Raw genomic sequence first — 20311 nt, forward strand, 5'->3', positions numbered from 1 at the left:
AAATTCTCAACCAAGCATGCCTGTGTAGCAGTACCCTGGTGTTCACTGCATGGGCTGCTGTGTCTGCTGCGTCTAAGGCGTACCTGATGGAGGTATTAGTGATTAATTTACCTTCCTGAATAAGGTCATATGGCCTTTGATTTGTACTAATTGGGCAGAAATTGCATCAGTTTCTCTAGCGCATCGTAATGAGCCCTGTCGTAGCGAGCTGATAAAGCTTGCGCATTAGCAATGCGCAAATGATTAGCTGCTTGCGACGCTACTCTCTTACCCGAAGCATTGATGAATTTCGACTCCTTTTCAGGAGGAGGGGCCTCTCCTATGGTTAGTGAGTTTGCTTTTTTGCAAGTGTTGGAAACTACAAGAGAGTCTAAAGGAAGCGGACCCTTGATGTAAGTGGGGTCATTAGGTGCTGGCTTATACTTTGTCTCCACACCCTGGATGTAATAATTCTTGCCCACACAGGATCTTTAAAGAGCTCATCTGTATGCTTAAGCATCCCTTTGAGCACTGGTAATGTGTGAGTAGCTCTCTGAGAGGAACTTAAGGTTTCAAACAAGAAATCCTCTTCAAGAGCCTCTTTGTGTAACTCCACCCCATGATAATGAGTAGCCCTGTTAAGTAGCTCTATGTATCCTATGTTGTCGTCAGGTGGTGAGGGTTTGGAAGGATATAGATCCGGATCATTATCAGTGTTTGGATCAGTGTCATAGTCCTCCTATGGGTCATTAATGTCCTGTGGCCCATCATCATCCCCATCCCCTTCATCATCAGGGGATAGTGGTGGTGAAGAATTTGTGGGTGTGATGAGAAAATTTGGATCAGTGGGTGAAGGGGGTGGAGAAGGGTTAGTACCCACATTGTTTCTCTTTAAAGGAATGTAGTATTCCTCCTGTAGTCCCATTTTCATCTTCTCTGGCAATTTGGCATGAATATGTTCAGTGTCCGGATGTACGACCGGTTCTTTTTGTTTAGAATCCGGAGGCGGAATGTCAAAACAAGGCTCTTTTGATGGAGTCTTTTTCTCTTTGGGTGCTGTTTTTGGCGTCAAACGTTTCGACTACGAAGCTTTCGGCTCCGAAGAGTCACTCTTCGGTAGCGAGGGAATGGTCACCAAGACATGTTTCGGTTTCGATGCCGAAGGGTCCGGCTCGGCACCGGCATGGGGCCGACTCAACACCGAGCGCTTGTCCTTGTGTTTCGGCGCTGGGCCCGAGGGCAGGGCGCCCAAAACTTTTTCTCGTGCCGATCTTGGCCCGAGGACAGAGGAAGGACAGGAGCCTTTTTCATTGTGTAGTGCTGGGGTAAGGGGGTTTCTGTACTCACGGTACGACGACCCGGTGTAAATTGCTCCTGTTCTTCCATGTCATAGTCTGCCTCAGACACAGAGATATGCTCTGCTTATTCTTCGGCTCCTTGAGCGTGGAATTCTTCTCTGGCGGAATCTTCATCAAAGACGTCCTGTGCGGATCCGCTTTGATGTTGCATTTCGTGACGTCGAGCCTGACAGTCACAGAGCGTCTTCTTGGATCGAAACGATTGGCACGCGTCACAGTCTTGTTCATTGTGTTCCGGGGATAGGCAGAGGTTGCACACTTCGTGCAAGTCGGTGCGCGGAAACTTTGCGGGACACCCGGGAGAGAGCTTGAATGGAGTCTGTTCCATCAACTGCTAGCGAACCCGATGCTGGTAGGCTCACCGACTCTCCACAAGTTTTCAGATCGAAGACCTTTGAGTCTAAACGATACGCAGAGAATGGGGAACGCGATCGAGAAACAATACCGTCGAGGGTAGTGGTTTGCGTGACGAAGGGAACCAGAGAAACGGTGCCGAAGCAGAGCGGAGCAATTCACACCCAAACACCGATTGTGGAAAAAACAAATTAACAATGGAGTTAAAGCCAATGCGAACTATCACCGAAAGGAGTCACCTACCTCGCGACTGGAAAAGACATCTTCAAAGAAAAATAAAGTGCAAATATCCGGACCCAACGCTAGATGGCAGGCTATGCAAAGCATGTGATCTACAGCTCACATGCCTCGACCAGGCTGTTTTGATTGTGAGCAGCTGAAGGGGACAATTGTGAAGTAGTTCAAACAGTACACACAAGAAGGTGAGAACCAGGTTAAGATCCCACTGGTGTATTATAAAAGGAGAAGGGGGAAACAAATGAGTAAGACCCTACATAATTCTCTGTACAAGAGGTGATTTAAAACGTGATGGTTGATCTGGCAACCAAAGACAATCAGACGGGGCCAAAAGGTAGCCCTTCAGAGTGTCCAGAGCAGAGCCCTGCTGGGCCAAGGAGAGAATGAAAAGAACACTGTCTGAGAGGGAAGCAGACACTGGGATAACAGACAGTTCTGTACAGTATTTACCAAACTGTTGCCATCAGCAGGCGTATACAGACTTTGTGGAGGAACACCTGGCTGCTAGAATAACTTCAGACTTCGGCAGGCAGGTCAAAAGCTGTCAACTGTCGCCACTCAATCTCCACGCAAGGAGGTGGAGAGTAGACAGGTTTGGGTGGGGGACCCTCCCCTGCTGCTGCGACACAAGATCCTCCTGAAGGGGCAGCCTGATCGGAGGATCAATACTTATTTCCAAAAGCTCTGGATACCACAGACTTCATGCCTAGTCCAGAGCCACAAGGATGACTTGTGCCCAGTCCCTCCTGACCTTCTTGAAAACTCTTGACAGGAGTGGTATGGACAGAAAGGCATACAGCGACGAAAAGCATAGCTGAATGAGAGCCGCCTCGGAAACTCCAACGGGCAAAACTGGTGACATTGCGCGTTCTCTTTGGAGGTGAACAGATCTAATTGAGGCTCTTCCCACTGTCGGAAGAGACCTTGTGCCACCTCCGGATGGAGACGCCACTCGTGATCCGCGAGGCACTTACGGCAAAGTTAGTCTGTTCTGGCGTTCAGGTAACCGGCCAGATGTGAACCACCAGGGAAATACCCTTTTGTTCCAGCGAAGTCCAGAGACCTCTCGACAAAGGGACCACGACCTCCAGCTCGCCATGTTAGTTGCAGTACCACTTGGTGGTAGTGTTGTTTGTGAACACTTGAATTAGCCTTCCTTTGAGGGATGGTAAGAAGGCTTTCTCCCAGATGGCCGCCCCATCCCAGAAGGGATGCATCCATCACTACTGTGTGATCTGGGAGGGCAAGAGAGAGGGGACCTGCCTCTGACCCCAATCGCGGTTTGTCAGACACCACCGTTGTTCATTCACAGTGCCCTCCAATATCTGAAACAGGTTGGCGAGATTTCCTCGATGCCGCGCTCATTGAACCTTCAAGTCCCACTGCAGCGCCTGCATGTGCCATCTTGCATGGTCCACAAGAAGGATGCAGGAGGCCATAAGAACCAACAGCCCCATAATCATTATCACCGAAATCCAGGATAGAGGCTGAAACATCGGTATCATAGCCTGAATAGCCTGGACTCGCCACTCGGGAGGATAACTCGAAACTGCACTGTCTGTGTCCAGACTGCTGTGATGAAAGGGAGCGTCTGAGAGGAAGTCAGGTGTGAATTTAGCACGTTGATGGTGAACCCCAGTGAATGCAGGAGGTTCATCGTAGTCTGGAGGTGGGAAACCTCTTCTTACCAAAGCTGTCCAGCATTTTGGATCCCCTGTCCGGAGGTGCAAAAGGGAATGCGCCACGGGAATTAGAGGCCTGAACCACCAAGCTCTGTGGGGTGGGCGGAGAGGTAAGCTGGGTCGCCCGGTGCAGGGCAGTGGCAACGGGCAATAGTTCTGATCACAGAAGCCCCTGTGCTGGGCTTGGACCAGGTGTGCAGTAGAACGTCGGTCAAGACCTCGTTGAAATGCAGTAAGGGTTCCGAAGTGGGGACACCAGGCTGCGGGACCTCCGTCAAGACTTTAGTCTTGATTGCCACTGTAGGAAGCTGCAGGTCCAAGACTTCCGCAGCCCTATGCACCACCATTGCAAAAGAAGCCTACTCCATAGCCAGGTTAGGAGGAGACAGGATACCAGGCTCTGGGGAGATGTCCATGCTGCTGGCATCACCCAGGTCTTCATACAAGTCCATTTCCTCGTTGGGATTCAGAATTTCGAAGGGATCCTACTGCTTCTCCCAATCATCATCCATTCCTAGCTCTTCAGAATACGGGACAGGGCATTTCCCTGCGCTGGTCTCTGCATTGGCGGATGCCCAACCGGCTCAGTGTCCTCTCGAATGACGATGGGGAGGTGCCGCCGGTGGAAGCCAGTGACGCTAAGGGTCTCTACGTCGGATGCGGTGCCAGGGAAGGTCAGACTAGTGCGACCGGTGCCGATCCAGATCCAGATCCAAGAAGAGATTGGAGAGGAGCCCGTGGTGCTAGTGGAGGCATGCAACCCACGGAATTTCTATCTGTTAAACCTGTGGGGCCCGAAGGCGCACCGGCAGGTTCAGGCCACCCAAATATGGTGCACATGACGTCATAAAATTCCTGTGATTGGGCGTGGATCGCTCCCAGTCTTGGAAAAGGAGGGAAACGTGGAGCTGACCCAGGCGCCTGCTCTGTGGAGCAAGGCCTTGAATGTCGAGACTCCTCTGTCTCATCGTGTGATGTTCGGGGTGAAGTCGAAGCAAGTTTCAACTTCTTCTGCTTCTTACTTGACCTTGACGACTTAGAGTGGGAGGAAGAAGACTTCGACTCCCCTGGAGCGGTGATCGGACCTTCCTCTCGATCGAGACCGGGAGCGAGTTCGACTGGGCAATATCCGTGGCTCCGGACCACAAGCATATTTAGGGACCGCTCCCTCAAAGCTTTCAGTGCCATGGCCCGGCTGTCGTACCACAACTTAGTGCTGTGGTCTTGCTCCAGGCACCGCACACACACCAGGTGGGGTCTGTGACCGACCAGGCGTGGTGACGAGCGCTGCACGGTTTGAACCCAAAGGCATCCTACACACCGAAAGGGTCAACAAAAAGTTTTTAAAAAGTATGTCCAAAAGTGACAGGGGGTAACTTTTCTGATTTACACTGGCTGCGTGGAAGGCACGTTAAGAAAATAACTGATGTCAGCACACCGAGGTGGCACTGATACAGACGATGCGGACGTCATGACGACAAACCAGATGCCTACGATGTCACATGCAGTTGACAGATGCCACCTATTGGCATGCAGGGGTACTGCTATCAAAAATCTTCAGATCCAGCCTGACGCCTGGAAGGTTTAAAGGTAAGGAATCTGCGGCTAGATGTCTCTATCAGATATCAGTATATTCTTTTCCTCAGTTACCTTAATTCACAAATTGTGAACAGTATTGCTTAGTTATATACAAGTATAACCTGCCAAACAAGTCTAGTGAGGTCAAAGCTGCATGTGAAACCCACACATGCACCGTGTGGCCCTCACTATCAGTCATTCCGATGTGTCTCACCTCTCTATTTAAGTCTTTCCTCTAACCAAGAAAGCTAGATTGTGACACGGTAAGAGATATGTTCAAAACTAAGCATCCTGGCTGCATTTCGGAATGTGTTGTAAACACAATACAGGTTAGGGGTGAGAACCACTGCTTGGAATAGGTCCCAAAACGTTAGTAAGGGGTCACAGCCAAATTCAAATGTTGATGAAAATAGATCGTTCTTCATTGTTACAAATTTTATGGTATTCGGTATTGTTCTTGCTGCAGGACATTGGTGAGTTAGTGTGAGCAGGTCGTACAGTAGACTTTTTTTGTTGACAGTATCCAACATGAAAAGTCAGCCAACACTATGGTTAAGCCTCTGAACAGACATTGGAAGAAAGTTCTACAAGTACCTTGGAACACTGCCAGTGTTTGTCCACCCAAGCAACATGGGCAGATTCCTAGTGTGCCCATATGGCCAACACTGGGATCACTTTCAGTAGGGAAGTCACTTCTGTAGCCACCCTCAACCTTGTCTGTCGAAGAAGAGCTAAGCTCAGAATCTAAGAAAAATGTATACAGGGGGGGGTGGATAGAGCACAATACTTGCCTGTGACAGTGCATTTTCGCATGAAATATTCAGTCCTTGCTAGTATTCAAACTCTCAATTAACCAAGTCTTCACATAGCAAGTGCTGGGTATCCATGGATAAGGGGGATTTAAAAAAGGCTCAAAACAAAAGGTGGACAGACCAACACCACCAAGGGAACAGGGAGAAGATTACTGGTGTTAAAAAAGTAGTGACTTTGGCATCCTGGCTAATGGCACGTAGGGAAAGATTAGCACGTATCAGTTACAGGTCAGATCTTCCTTTAAGACACTTAGGTCACAGTAGTTCCAGGTAACAGCAGGCTGTCGCAGACCCTTTTACTTTTCAGGAAAGCATTGAAAACGTGGCTCTCTTAACCCAGATGCCACTGTATCCAGCCTGTTTCACTGATCGCCCTCATGCATTGCAGCGCCAAGACACCTTTGGGTATTCGAGCACCATATAAAACTTTATAACATAAAGAGTGTGAGATATGTCCATGGTGCCTGCCAACATTGCACTTGGGTTGCTGTCGCTCTCTGTTATTCGCTCTAGTTCGTTCACTCGTATTGCATTCCCTCACCCTTTGTTATTTGGTTTCTTTATATGTCCCTTGCGTTTACTATCTCCCTAGGTCTTTCCTGCTCCTACCTACCTCGTTGATGGATTTTTTTTGTGTGTGCTTGGTTTATGTTCTACTCTACAGGTGTACACCAGCTGCATGCAGATTCAAAGATGGCTCTAGGTACCTCATAGGGTTCATCACAGTTCGTCTTTAAGTGCATGCTGATAAGTGGCTCCTTATCCTTTATAGTATTCTTACTTCCTTGATATTTTGTGCATGATGCTGAAATCCACACATCTACCTTAGTCTGCGGCATTTACCAGACGAGGCACCTCGTTGTACCATGCGCTGATTTACTATGATCTCCTCTTCTCTTGTTCTGTTCCCTCCTTTTCCTTGGGGCCTGGGCTGGTGACCTCCAGGTCCAGACCCTGTTTGGAAAGCTGGGGGTTTATGTCTAAGCTAAGAGGAAGATTACCTCACCTCTCATCACTGGTCTGGACAGCAACTTATTACAAGGATGCAGTTTCTAGTGAAGCATTGTGTCCTGCAAGGAAATACCTCTTTTTGTATGGCCAAGCTCCAAGTGTTTTGACTGATGCTGGTTTTCATATTTGAGAGTGCACCAAAGCCTGCTAACTAGACCTCTCTGCCAGTGCCCTGACCTTATAAAATGTATATTACAGTGGCTTATACCCCATTGGCATAAGCTATCTTACCTAGAAGTCCCTAGTATATGGTACTCGGGCACCCTGGGCATGTAAGTTAGAGGGTCAACCCAGGAAATGCAAGACTAGTTGTGCCACGCTGGAGGTCACACAGGTAGACAGAGTCTCCCAGTTCGCCACTGCAGACTGAAAGAGCTGCTAACCCAACTCTGCCATTAAAAGCACTCGCCAAGGCCCCTCTGTAATGAGTGGAAGTAACCCCTATGGCAGGCCTACCGAGCCCTCAGGCAGGGCACAGGATATTTCATGGGTGAAACCTGTATTTATATGTTATGGCAGTAAAAATGCGAAACTGTTTTTACTGAGTAACGACTTGGAGAGTACAGGATTGCAAGCTGACCCCCTCAGCCGTGCTAACACCTGAACGATGCAACCAAAGTTGATACTCAAAGGTATCAACTCGTTGCATTAAGCCCGACTTGGTTCCCAAATCAAAATTAATGTAACTAATTGTAGTGAGCAACTTTTACAATGTTGCCACTTTGTTGCCTGTAGTACCCTGAACCCTTAATGGTTGCACATGGGGCCTTGTCTCAGAGACAGCTTTCTGCCCTGATGGGAAGACATGCAAATGACTCCCAGGAAGGACTACACTAGGGGTCTGCACAGGAGAGATGTGCTACTTCCCTCCTGCAGAAAGCCACACGGGTGTTGGCTCTAAAGGCAAACTTCAAAGGAGAAGCCGCCTTTGAAGGGCAAATAGGGAACACTTCGGAGAGGGGTTGTTCTACTGGTTAGTCAGCCGGGCTGGCATTTGGGACAGGAAAGAGGAACCGGTTGTCAAACTGGTTTTCCAGGGGCAAGTAGCCAAACCTCTGAGTTGGGCTAGGGAGCTCTGAATGCCAAGAGAGGGGTTCTACCATGTTGGAAGTGGGCACAATGGTGCATTCAGGAATTGACAGATGCCACAATTCACAGGAAGTGGTCATCAGGAGGGAGGGAGGGAACCTGGTAGCCTATTGCCCATCAACTGCATCTGACCCAGAGGGCATTTGTGTTATAGCATAAAAGGGCACCCCGAACTCAAACTGGACGAAGGACCAAAGAAGAGCTGCCGTCCTGCAACAAGGAATCGCAGAGGGAGACTGCACCTGCTGAACCTAGTGGCTAGCAAAAGAGAAGGGACTGAGTCTGCTGTGTTTTGCTCATGGAGAAGGTGTTTCTCGAGCCCAGCCGAAGCAAGAAACTCCAGTAGTCAGTTGCCTGACCTCCGGTTCGCAGTACAGTGCCACATCGGCTGAAGAAGGCTGATGTGGTGAGTTAGTAGCCCTAATTTTCAAGCTGCAGTTTCTTGTCGCCATGCAGCACCAGAGACCAGGACCTGATGCTCAAAGTTGCACCCATGTGTGCTGGACCTAGAGGAGTCGTCGGAGTTCAGCTTGGCCACCAAGAAGTTATTGCCCAGGAAAGGATTTGGTTGTAGCCGCGATACCGGCGACTGGACTTCTACCAGGACTAAGAGGACTTAGAGAGATGTCGACCCATGTTTCCTCACTGAGTTTGTGGACTGAGAAGTAGCTTCAGAAAGACCCCTGTTGACTGCATCGCATCCACAGCATCCTTGTGCATCTTCAACATTCTGTATCCCTTGCAACAGGACCACGTCCATAGGGACCTATAGCCAAGGGGTAAAAGTGCCTGGAACTTGCTAAATACTGCTCCTTCCATCAAGGTAACTGTCGGTCTTGCTGGTCCCCCTGTCTGGTTCACTGCTGGAGCTGGTCACCCAAAGTAACTCTAACCTACTGCAATACAACTAGACAAGGTTTTGCTCCAAAAGTTTTAGTGTCACATTCATTGAATTTGCCAATGCTTGTTCATTGGTGAGTAAAAAGCTGTGATTTACTGTATCTTTTAAATTTATTATCTCCGGAATCCTCCAGTGGATCTTTTTCAATTTGGTGTCTAAAAATACAGTCTATTTTTAGGTCTCGCCTGAGCCAGCGCATGCGCTGCTCTGGCGAGACTTTTAGTAAGGGCTTCAGAAAATGCTACCAGTGGCCTAGAGCTTGCGTGCACGAGTGCGTGAACGCGCGCACCCGCCAGCTTTTATCACCCGAGGCGTGCTTTTTAAAAAAAATTCCTTTTGATGCTTAGCGCGCGCGCGTGCACTCCCCCCACCCCTCCCACTTGTTTACTTTTTGCCGCGAGACCATTTCCTTAGCGCACGCGTGTGCACTCCCCCTCCCACTTGTTTACTTTTTGCCGCGAGGCCATTTCCTTAGCGCGTGTGCACTCTCCCCACCCCTCCCCACTTGTCTTCCGTATTGTAAGTAAAAAATAAGGAAGACGAAAAAGGTTACCGCGCATTTATTTTACACGTCTTAATGTATTTCACTTGCCTTAATCTATTTTACTAGCCTTTCTTTTATTGGTACACGGATCCGACTTTTCTTGTTGATCTAGTCCTCTTACTGTTTGCTTATTTCACAATTCGCCCGTTTTTTTTCGATATCCACCCAATATTCGGACTAAGCTTGACGGTCCTGTCATTCCTCACAGAGGCAGCAAGGTCCGGTTCGGCATGGAATATATGAGGTAACATTCATGCCGGGTGGCCGCCAGTGCGCGTGGCTGCACTGGAAAAGATGCGTTGCTGCCGAGCTCTCGATGCCAAACAGGTCACACACGGAATGCAGAGTGCCCTAGTTCAGGAGATATTTTTTTGTCACGCGCTGCCTCTCTAAGGGTTTCTTTCAGTCTTTTCCAAGGCTGGCTAAGCTGCTTACGTTCAGCACAGCCCATGGACGCGAGACACGGTTCTGATGGAAGGCTTGGAGAAAAGGAAGGCGGGGCGATGTTCTGAGGAGAGCACAATTTCCTTTCGGGATTTCTCTCGTACAAAAGCCGTCTCTGCAGTTCTGTTCAGAAGCAAATGTAATCTCCAGATGAGTAACAATACCGGAAAATCCCTGACGTAATCATTCTCTGCGCGGCTTCCAGGGAACATCGGTAACAATGGACACTGCAGAGGGTCATTCATGCAGGACGATCTGCGCCACGTACACCAGCGCGCCAGCCTCTGCCCACCCTGCGTGGGATGCACAGCCAACTCTTCTCAAGGTTTCTGATTCGGGTGGGCAATTCCAATGTATGAGAGAAAGGGCATACATCTCTACAGTGTTTTGGGGAATAACTGTTTTAGGCTCTACAGTTTTGACGTGCGTAAGAAGCGAAACATATATATTTAGTAATGTTGGTCTTAATGGCCAGGACCATTGTCTGTATACAGTGCTCATTTTATACTGCGAGTAAGGGTACCGTGCACAGGTACCAGAGTTGCCCACGCTCAATTGCAAATGCCATCATAGAAAACTCAAATTTCAATTTAATTGCTAATGATGTCATTTGAGAACCCCTGCAGATACCTATATAAATATAATCCTATAGATTATCACAAAATAATAGCCCACACGAGCATGCCTGAAGAACACTAGCTAGCACTAAAGATTTCCATTCTGGGTCTTGATTGACAAGTTGTTTCTTTTTCTAGAATTCAAATACAGATATTTTTAATTCTACGGGTAATTTTCAGTTCACTGAAACAACACAAAGAAAAAAAAGTACACATAAAGAGACATATTAACAAGTCATGATGTCAGCGACAGGGGCCCGTTTAGTGGCCGCATACTCTAAACGAGACAAAGAGTTTTCCTCCTGAGAAGAAATTATAGGCAATATAAGAAAGGAACAGAAAACAATGACTGAAACGTATGAGGTGGGTGAATCACCCATCTATCTACCCAGTCGATACGAGGTCCCAATGGAAAACAAGCATTTGCAATGCATTAGGTCTCGCATTTACGCGAGTTTGAGCTATTGACATTGCAAATAACAATGCCTATTGGCATTGTCATTTACAATGCCAATAGCTTTAACTCGTGTAACTGCGAGACCTATTGCATTGCAAATGCTTGTTTTATTTCTCTTGTGGAGGGCAAACTAACCTCTGTGGCCATATTCATGTATTTTTCTGCTTGTTGGCATTTTCAGGTAATATTTTCTGATGCACGCCGTGATGGTTCTGTTTGTATTAACTTTTAACAAAATAAAGAGCATAACGCCTTTAGCGTGTGAATAAAAGCGACAGCCTGTTTTGTTAAAGCTCTATGCATTCTGGGATTCTTGAGCCCATAGTCGCCAATGTTAAAAGCGAAAGTACTAGGGCCGTGTAGCAAGCAACGTGGTATTGGTTAACAAGACAAGGCCGGCGGAGCGTGGCGCGCGCGCTTGGGGGTGGGGGAGCAGGTCTTCCGGAGAGGAGCACTCAACGCGCAAATGCTGTTCATGTGAAGCGCGTTCACAGACAGCAATCACCACAACCACAACACTGCGGGTGCCCCAGTCTGTCTCCCTTGAGAGGCATCTCACACATTCTACCTATAGGGGCAGCAGAGAAGAATTTCTTTTTACACGTATTTTGTTCCTGAATCAAATCTCACCTCCAATGTGATTTCTATTTTGTTTCGATTTTAAGCTTTCAAAGTTTTTGCAAAGAAGGAAAACCTAAGAGCCCGACTCCCCCATGCTGAGAGGAGGGAAAGAGATTCAACGATGCTCGAGTTGCCAGAGAATAGGCACAACTCCCACTTTCTACGGTGAGTAAAACGAAAACCCAAGAAGTATCGGTTTGCATGTGTTGTTTTGTGGACGAGCGAAAGTCAATCTGATTTTAACTAGCGCACGAGAAACAGCAGTGGTTGCGCCAGGCTGCCTGTTGGTCTTGGGGTGGAGGTTATTTTGTCTCAGATGGAGCATAAAAAAACATGGAAGGGGGAGGGACGAAGAAGCACAGGAACATGCAATGTTACGGCAGATACTAAAGGATTAAGACGTTAAGGAAAACCAGTGAAATGTTGGAGTCTGTTACTTCAGTTCACTTTTTTGTAAAAATATTGTGTCGCATTTAAGGTAAAAAAAAATATTAAATATGTGTATTAGCTCAGCACAGTTACTGTCTTTTCAGCCAGCACAGTTACTATCTTTTAAGCCAGTGTCCGAATCACTGACGGACATTTATGAGCACTCCTCCCCCTCTCTTTCTCGGCTGAATGTTATGTAGAAATATGGAGCTGAAATTAAATTGACTGGTATACCTTGAAGTTGTATTTTCTCTCGGCGGGTATTTTTTTATTTCTCTTGTGGAGGGCAAACTAACCTCTGGCCATATTCATGTATTTTTCTGCTCGTTGGCATTTTCAGGTAATATTTTCTGATGCACGCCGTGATGGTTCTGTTTGTATTAACTTTTAACAAAATAAAGAGCATAACGCCTTTAGCGTGTGAATAAAAGCGACAGCCTGTTTTGTTAAAGCTCTATACATTCTGGGATTTTTGAGCCCATAGTCGCCAATGTTAAAAGCAAAAGTACTAGGGCCGTGTAGCAAGCAACGTGGTATTGGTTTACAAGACAAGGCCGGCGGAGCGTGGCGCGCACGCTTGGGGGCGGGGGAGCAGGTCTTCCGGAGAGGAGCACTCAACGCGCAAATGCTGTTCATGTGAAGCGCGTTCACAGACAGCAATCACCACAACACTGCGCGTGCCCCAGTCTGTCTCCCTTGAGAGGCATCTCGGCGACAATAGGTCTCGAGAGCGAGAACTAAAAACGGGCAAAATTAACATACCAATTTAATAGGTTGTGCATGTGTTTTTTCTGATAATGTCATACATAGTTGTTTGTACAGTGGCGATTGTGTGCACCAAAATAAGTCAGATCACTGCAGCATAGGGTGCTGAAAGCAGGCTAAGCAAGTGAAACGTTTTCAAGAGTGTATGTGTGCAATATGTACAAACTGAGGACAGTAAAGAAATACTAAAAAAAAAAACAGAATGTTTAAGATAGAAACAGTTTTAAATGATTAGAATGTTATTGTTTCGACACTCCATGCCCATCAAAGCCCTTTGTGAACTACCCAATGCCTCCATCAGAAAATATTAAGCGACGCCCACGGAGCTGCTTTGCAAACATCAAGGGCAGGAACCGTCAGCGCTAATGCAGTAGTCCCAGTCTTTGCTCTGGTCAAACCTTCTGGAGGTTGCTTCTTCGCTATGGCATAGCAGATCTTAATGCAGAGTATAATCCATCAAGAGCTGGTTGTCTTTTGCACAGCTTTACCCTTCTTCCCTCCGGTGAATCCAATGAAAAGCTGACCGTTCAATTGGTGATCTGTACTATGATCAATATAACAAGCATTGGCATAGCCAATAGGTCTCGCCTTTGGGACCTTATAAGTGTTTAGCCATGCAGCAGTTGATGTTGTTGCACCAAGGATATTGTGCTGCATAGCTAAATACTTATAAGGTCCCAAAAGCGAGACCTATTGGCTATGCCAATGCTTGTTGTAAACTGGTGTCCGATTTTCCTGAGCTTCTCGATGACTTTTTCTACAATCGTTTTGGTGCTGTTTAAATGCTTTACAATTGTTCCTTTATGTAAGCCTTGCTGCTCAGAGCTACAGCTCCCCAGAGTTGAGGTAGAGGGTTTACCAAACGACACCTACAGGACCTAAAGGTGTGGTTAAGTATATTATACAGTGAGGTCACACAACCACACTATGTAATACACCCCATTTCCTCACATTCCCTATATCCTGGAGAGAAAATTTTAAACTTCTTAACAGTTTGATTGATCAACAGAAATGGACTGGAGCGCTAAGAGTAAAGAAATATGGTGCATCAGATTATCGAAAGGTCAGCACCAACAGAATCCTTCCCTGAACATCAGGACGCATGCTTAACAATATGCAGTGAGGTGATTTCATCCACTTCTAATGCTTTCCACCAGTAAGCTGAAATGCCATTCAACTTCTTGGTGCATCATCCATTCCTTTCCTGCTACATGGTATCTGTTGAAAATTTACTATTTTGTTGTCCATGTCTCAAGAGGTGCTCACAAAGGGATTTCCTTCTGAGCGAAACAAATTGAAAAGGCATTTGCCTTTAAGGACGAGTCTAGGATTGAATGACTTTATTTTAAACATATAGTGTGGCTGAGTGGTCAGTTTGAATTAGAAATTTGTAGTGCTGCCCTGCCAATAGAAAGGACTTGGTAGGATGTCTTGTGCAGCTCTCATTTATTAATATGCACTGTGGACTCTTGTTTGTGATAAAATGCCCTTTAAGAGTTTTTAAACTTTGGCTAGTGTTGTGCTTAAGTGAGATTACTGTTAGAATATGATATTATTCAGAGTTGTTGCCTGAAATACATAAAACTAAAAAGTATGATTGCCCTAGTGAAAAAAACTAAAAGCTGCTACCCTTTGCTTTTGATTCTGGAGTGAAATCTTCTGACGAGGAACTTTGTATTAAGTTGATTTTCATATAGGGTGTATCGTTATCAATAGACCTCACCAGTGCCAGTTTCCCCTGTTTTTTACGAAGCAAATAATAGATGTAGTATTGGTAATTACAATGAAAAGTTTACATGAAAAAAGCTAATGACACCCATTTCCACCCTTAACACAATATCTGACTAAGTTAGGGATTTGGTCTTAATACTTAAAATATTTCTCTTACCTCCTCATCTTCATCTTTTGCAATGTAAGAAGTGAATCCACCATATTCGGCTTTCCAACCTTAAAAGAAAATGAATTACAAAACTCAGAAAATATATTTTGCAACTTGAGGCATCCTAGAATAGCACTTTGGAAGATGGCAGTGTGATGATAACTGAAGTTGATAAGTTTAAATCAAAATAAACCTTGAAAATAGGAATAAGTATTTATTTTTTGCTTAAATGACAAAATATTACTATGCATCACTGCTCCCAGTAACCTGTAGCTTGTTTATTATCCACCTTTGTCTCCTGCATTAATGTAGCTCACCAAAAAATTAAGACCTTTGGAGGGATGAGATGTGGCCTCTGGTAGAATGCCAGTCTCCCTTATTGAGGTAGCTTGCCATGAAAAGGATGCCAAAGGGGATAGGGTACGACTTCGCAATAAATTGCGTACCTTTGCGATTGTGGTGTTCTCTACAAAATGGCAGCTCTTTTGTTGGTTTTTGTGTTCGATTAGCTCACAACAAAATGTTGGCTTTGCCAAATGGGTAGAGACATCCCACAAATTAGCAACATCCTGTGTTGGTGTACATCACCAGATCAGGACAGCTGTGCTGGTGAACTCTCCATAAAATTAAGTAAATGCCAGATAAGAAACAGAAAGCTCACTCAAACAGAGGAGAGAATTTAGTCATCTAGGCAAACAAAGTAGATGATAGACCGCCATGAAATAGAAAGGGACTAGACCCACTGAGGAGACAATGGAAAGTGAGACACTCTCACTGAGGGTATGGATGCAGGTCCTCTGGAAGAATCCTACCTTCTGAATGACAGGGAGACACTTGCCAGTACATACAGTAATACACCTACCTATGGGGTTTTCTAAACAGACAAGGAGCTGTGGGGTCGGAGAATAAGGGGATGGGAGAGGGGCACACTAACTTCTGGAGTTATGTGGTGGATGTTTACACAAGGAACTCAGGATGTCTGGGAGGTGCAAAGGTGCATAAAGGAAAACTGACACTAAAAAAAGGAGATAGTTCCCTAGCTAGCTGCTGAGATATTATAGACATAGAGGCAATGGTAAGGGGGCATCACGATAGCTAAAAAGGTATGACACAATACACAAAAGGTACAATGTACAGACTAGACTCACAGATGAGATTAACTACAAAGGTCGACAAAGCCAACTCTAATAGAGCTACTCCCAGACAGCTGTCCTGAGAGAATAGCTTGCAGTTATTAGAACAAATGGGGCAGAAATGTCCTTGATAAAATTGAAACTAAAATCTATAAAAATCTATTAACAATGCAGAGGGCAAAAACACATATTGGACCTTTTAAGAACCAGGCATGGAGGATAGGTGATCAATGAACATAAAAAGGAAAATGCGGTTAGAACATTTTTCCAGGAACTTTGCATAAGCAGCCAGGAGAACCCAAAATGAATCTGGACTTTTGTTGAAGCTTCTCGGATTTGTAGGATAAGGAGAAGCCAGAGAAGACCCTCACTAAGGCAGAAGTGGTTCTGGCTTTGAAAAAGATGAGCGAGGAAAAGCCACTTGGCCCTGATGGGGTGCCATCAGGATTTTACTAGCTCATCTTCCCACACCTTACAAAGATCTACAACTCCTTCAAAGGAGGACAAGATGTAACACCACTGATGCAAGAGGCAGACAAAGGAAGTTAGACCTAACTTGCTCCTCAATTCCAGTGAAAAAAAATCTTTAAGAAAATCCCAGCAAATAGACTTGAAGCCCTTCCTAGTGTAGGTAGATCAGATGGGATGCATTAAGTACAGGCAGGATTGGGATGACGGCAGGAGAACTGCACTAGATGCCAAAAAGGATTTAATTCACATTGGTTGGGCATATTTAGAGGCTATTGTGATTGCTGTTGGTTTGTGCCTAAAATGTTGACCTGGACACTGCCAAGCTACATCACCCTGAGGGTGAGGGTGAAGGTCTATGATAGGAAGATAAAGAGCTCCTTGTGTGGAGTAGGAGGCAATTGGTGTAGGAACACACCAAAGTATCAATGGGATGGAACTGATCAAAATGAATATTTGCGGATGACATTTTACTGACAATAACAGACCCAAAAGCATCTCTTCCTGCCTTATCGGAATTGATTTCCAGGCAGCTGCTTTAAAACTATCCATTAAAGGAATATTTCATAACCAAGCAGCAGAAGCTGATTTGCTGTTAGTAGAATGAGTTCTTGATTTTCCTGTAAGTGGTTTGTTTTCAAGTTGGTAGCAATATGAAATACAGGAAATTATCCATTTAGCAATGGATTGCTTGGAAGAATCCATACCGGTTCCAAGCAGACCATAGTGAAAAACAATTGATTTGTTTTACATTTACTTTTTGTTCTATCTACACAAAACTTGCGGACTATTCTAACATCTAATGAATGTAGGAATCTTTCTGCTGGGGTTGTTGGGTTGTTAAATACTAGCAACAAAATAGTCTGATTTATATGGATATCTGATACGACCTTGAGTATCAAAAACATAATGTGTTCTTAGAACTACTCTATTGCTGATGAAAGGGCTTTAATTTCACTGATTCTTCTTGCAGAAGTAATGGCTACTTAAAAAACCTACCTTCCATTTAACATGCAGCTTTATATATAGGCTAAAATGAGGAGACATACATTTTGATAAAAACAGATTGACTTCACAAGAGGGTGGAAGTGGTCTAATCGAAGGATACATTTTCTTAAATCCTTCCAGGAGTCTTTCATTACTAGAATGATGATGATTTTTTTATCTAGTCTTTTTCTGTATGCAGTAATGGAATCCAGATGAGCACTAATAGAAGAATGTTGTAAATTTGAAGTCAACATGGTACAACAATTTCTTCCTGACAATGAATGGGGTCATATCCACTGTCTAAGCACCATATAACACATTTTTCCATTTGAAAGCATAAGAAGCTCTAGTGAATGGTAGTTTGGCTTCTTTAAGAATGTTCTTACAGTCTGGTGATAAATCAAACAACTGTATTGTATGACGTCAGGGGCTATGCTCCCAAATTCAGTGAGTGTACAATGGGGTGAAGAATCTGTCCTTGAATTCTGAATAGTAGGGTCTCTTTGCACAGTAACTTCTTGTGAGGCTTGACATATAGGTGAATAAGCTATGAATTCTGCCTTTGCTATTCTGATCACTGTTGAGTTGATATGTCGCAGCTTGATCAATACAATTGGTATTATTGGGATCGAAGGAAAAGCATAAAGAAGTTTTCAGGACCAACTGATCAAAAGGACATTCCCAGAGATCTTGGTTCCCACGCTCGTGAGGTGTAATTTGGGTATTTTGTGTTTGCTTCTGTTGCAAAGATGTCTATTTCTGGGAAGCACCAGTTGTGGAAGATATCTAATGAGATGTTTTTTTTCTAATTCCCACTTGTGAGTTTCTTGAAAACACCTGCTCAGAAGGTGTGCTTGACAATTTAGCAATCCTGGTAGGTGAACTACTTGAACCAATAACCCTCTCGCTAGTAAGCAATGTCAAATCAATTAGGATTTCAGTGATAAATTCTGGGTCTGGTGCGGTCTTGTTTGTTGAGATAATGCTGTGATCTAAGATTCTGCTCCTCTTCATCGATGGTGAGAAGACTCTGTGGGCTAGATAAACTGCGTTCATTTCTAGGAAATTCATGTGGTAAATATGTTGTTTTTCTGATCTTAGCACCTGCATGGTTATATCCTGAAAATTAGTTACTCAACTTGTCAGAAAGGCATCAGTGACAATCGTTTGGTTTGGTAATTCCTAATGGAAAAGGATTCCTTTAACAAACTTCTTCCTGACATTATGGTGTTGCAGAGATTGACAAAGGGATAGGGAGCAAAAAAGAGAGGCACGGGCAAAAACCAAAAATATTTGTTAAAAGAAGTAAGTTGAGGAATCGCTAAGACACCGCAGTAGGTTCCCTCCTAATCCCTTTCCAAAAGCAGATGATAACAGCTACGATCTGCTTTTTTTATCTCGCCAGATACTATAGCTCACTACCCCCCTCCCGGACCCATGATGTTAGTAACAACAACAGCATAAGTAAGAGGGCTATTTGGTTTTTTCATGCAGCTATTTTTATGTGAGACATGCTTTGGAGCAACGGCGCCTGGCAAACACCACAGACGCTTGTTTTTAGCATGCCTGCCACTTCACGAGTTCGCTATATGTTTGACATACACTCCGGCCAACTAGCCACTACGATTGCACCTTGTCAATAGTGCAGACATCACTAAGTAATCGTAATTAGACACAAATAGTGCTTTTTAGTCTTATGAATACCAGTCCACACTTTCACAAGTTAAAGATACAACGAATAATCACTCGTACTGCGGTCTTGCTAGCTAATATTGCTACCAAGAGACCCACTCTCGTTGTACAGCACGGCTCCATAAAATGTTTGTTCACTCAAGCACGGTTGTAACTGCAATCAAACAATGTTTTGTCTTTGTATGTTTCTTTATATGTGGTTCGTCTGTCCCATTTCTTTTTCAGACATTCTGAGCCCCGGATAATAGGAGGCTCCTGGGTAAAACCGTGAGTTTTACCTTTTGATCTCCACAGGTCAGGGTGCGCCTTAGAGTGTGCATACCGCCGTGGAGACTACCTTGGTCCTGATGAAAGCTTAGCCGATTAGGCACCGTAAGCAGAAACATGTCGACCTAAAAATTGGTCAAGCCCTGGTCAACATCACTGGCCAGAACTTGCCCAATTCACGTTTTTATTGGTTTTTGATTTGCCAAGAATAAACTTGTCATTGGTTAAAATCATTCACCTTTTAATCTCACTTCCCTTCACAACCAGAAACCCGCTCCGCTGTAACACAGGCGTCGCAGCACACCAGAGAGGCATTCGGCCTCTCTGGTGGGAACCCGATGATGAAGCATGTCACCAACTAGGTTGGTGAGTGAGGGTTCTTTTAACAAATATTTTTGGTTTTTGCCCGTGCCTCTCTTTTTTGCTCCCTATCCCTTTGTCACTCTTTTGTTGTTTAATTGATTTAATCTGGGGGAACAAGAGTGATAGTCCCTCACCCTCTCTTTGTTTTTGAGAGTTGCAGAGATTGAGTCACTTGCAGAGAAGGAGTTATACTGTCCTCCCAGATGTCTTTCCATTGTGACTATTGATCCTCTGGGCATTGTTGTAAAGATCTCATACAGACGTGCATTGGAGATCAGATAAATGCATGAGTCGATGGACCTCCAAAGGTGAAGGAATCTGATGAGCTGTTATAAATCATTTGAGTAGTAACTGACGGTATTTATGTAAAACGGTAGATATTTTCTCCTTCCAAGGATGCACCTCTCCTTTTTGCTGGTTTAGAGTTGCCTCTAAATAATCGATTATCTATACTGGCAACAGTGTTGATTTTTCTAGATTTGTATATAAACTCATGCGTTATAATTGATTGGTTGCAGCACTGAAATCCAATTGTGTCTGGTATGCTGATTGTGCCTTGAGCAACTAGTCATTCAAGTAAGTGTGCATTTATATTCTTTTCTTTTGGAGGTGAGCAGCGATTATTGCCATGCATTTGTTAAAAG

The 20311-nt window shown here is 45.0% G+C and overlaps 1 protein-coding gene across 1 annotated transcript in view; it reads right to left on the minus strand.

Annotated features, from left to right (window-relative positions):
* OGFOD1 (2-oxoglutarate and iron dependent oxygenase domain containing 1) overlaps positions 1-20311 on the minus strand; it is a 213997-nt gene that overhangs the window by 13194 nt on the left and 180492 nt on the right. Inside the window, exon 12 of the mRNA XM_085638720.1 lies at positions 14767-14825. Coding sequence (XP_085494846.1) covers positions 14767-14825 — 59 coding nt within the window. The remainder of the gene's footprint in view (positions 1-14766; positions 14826-20311) is intronic.

This window comes from Triturus cristatus, chromosome 12, assembly GCF_964204655.1.
Source record: "Triturus cristatus chromosome 12, aTriCri1.1, whole genome shotgun sequence".
NCBI classification, from domain to species: Eukaryota; Metazoa; Chordata; class Amphibia; order Caudata; family Salamandridae; genus Triturus; species Triturus cristatus.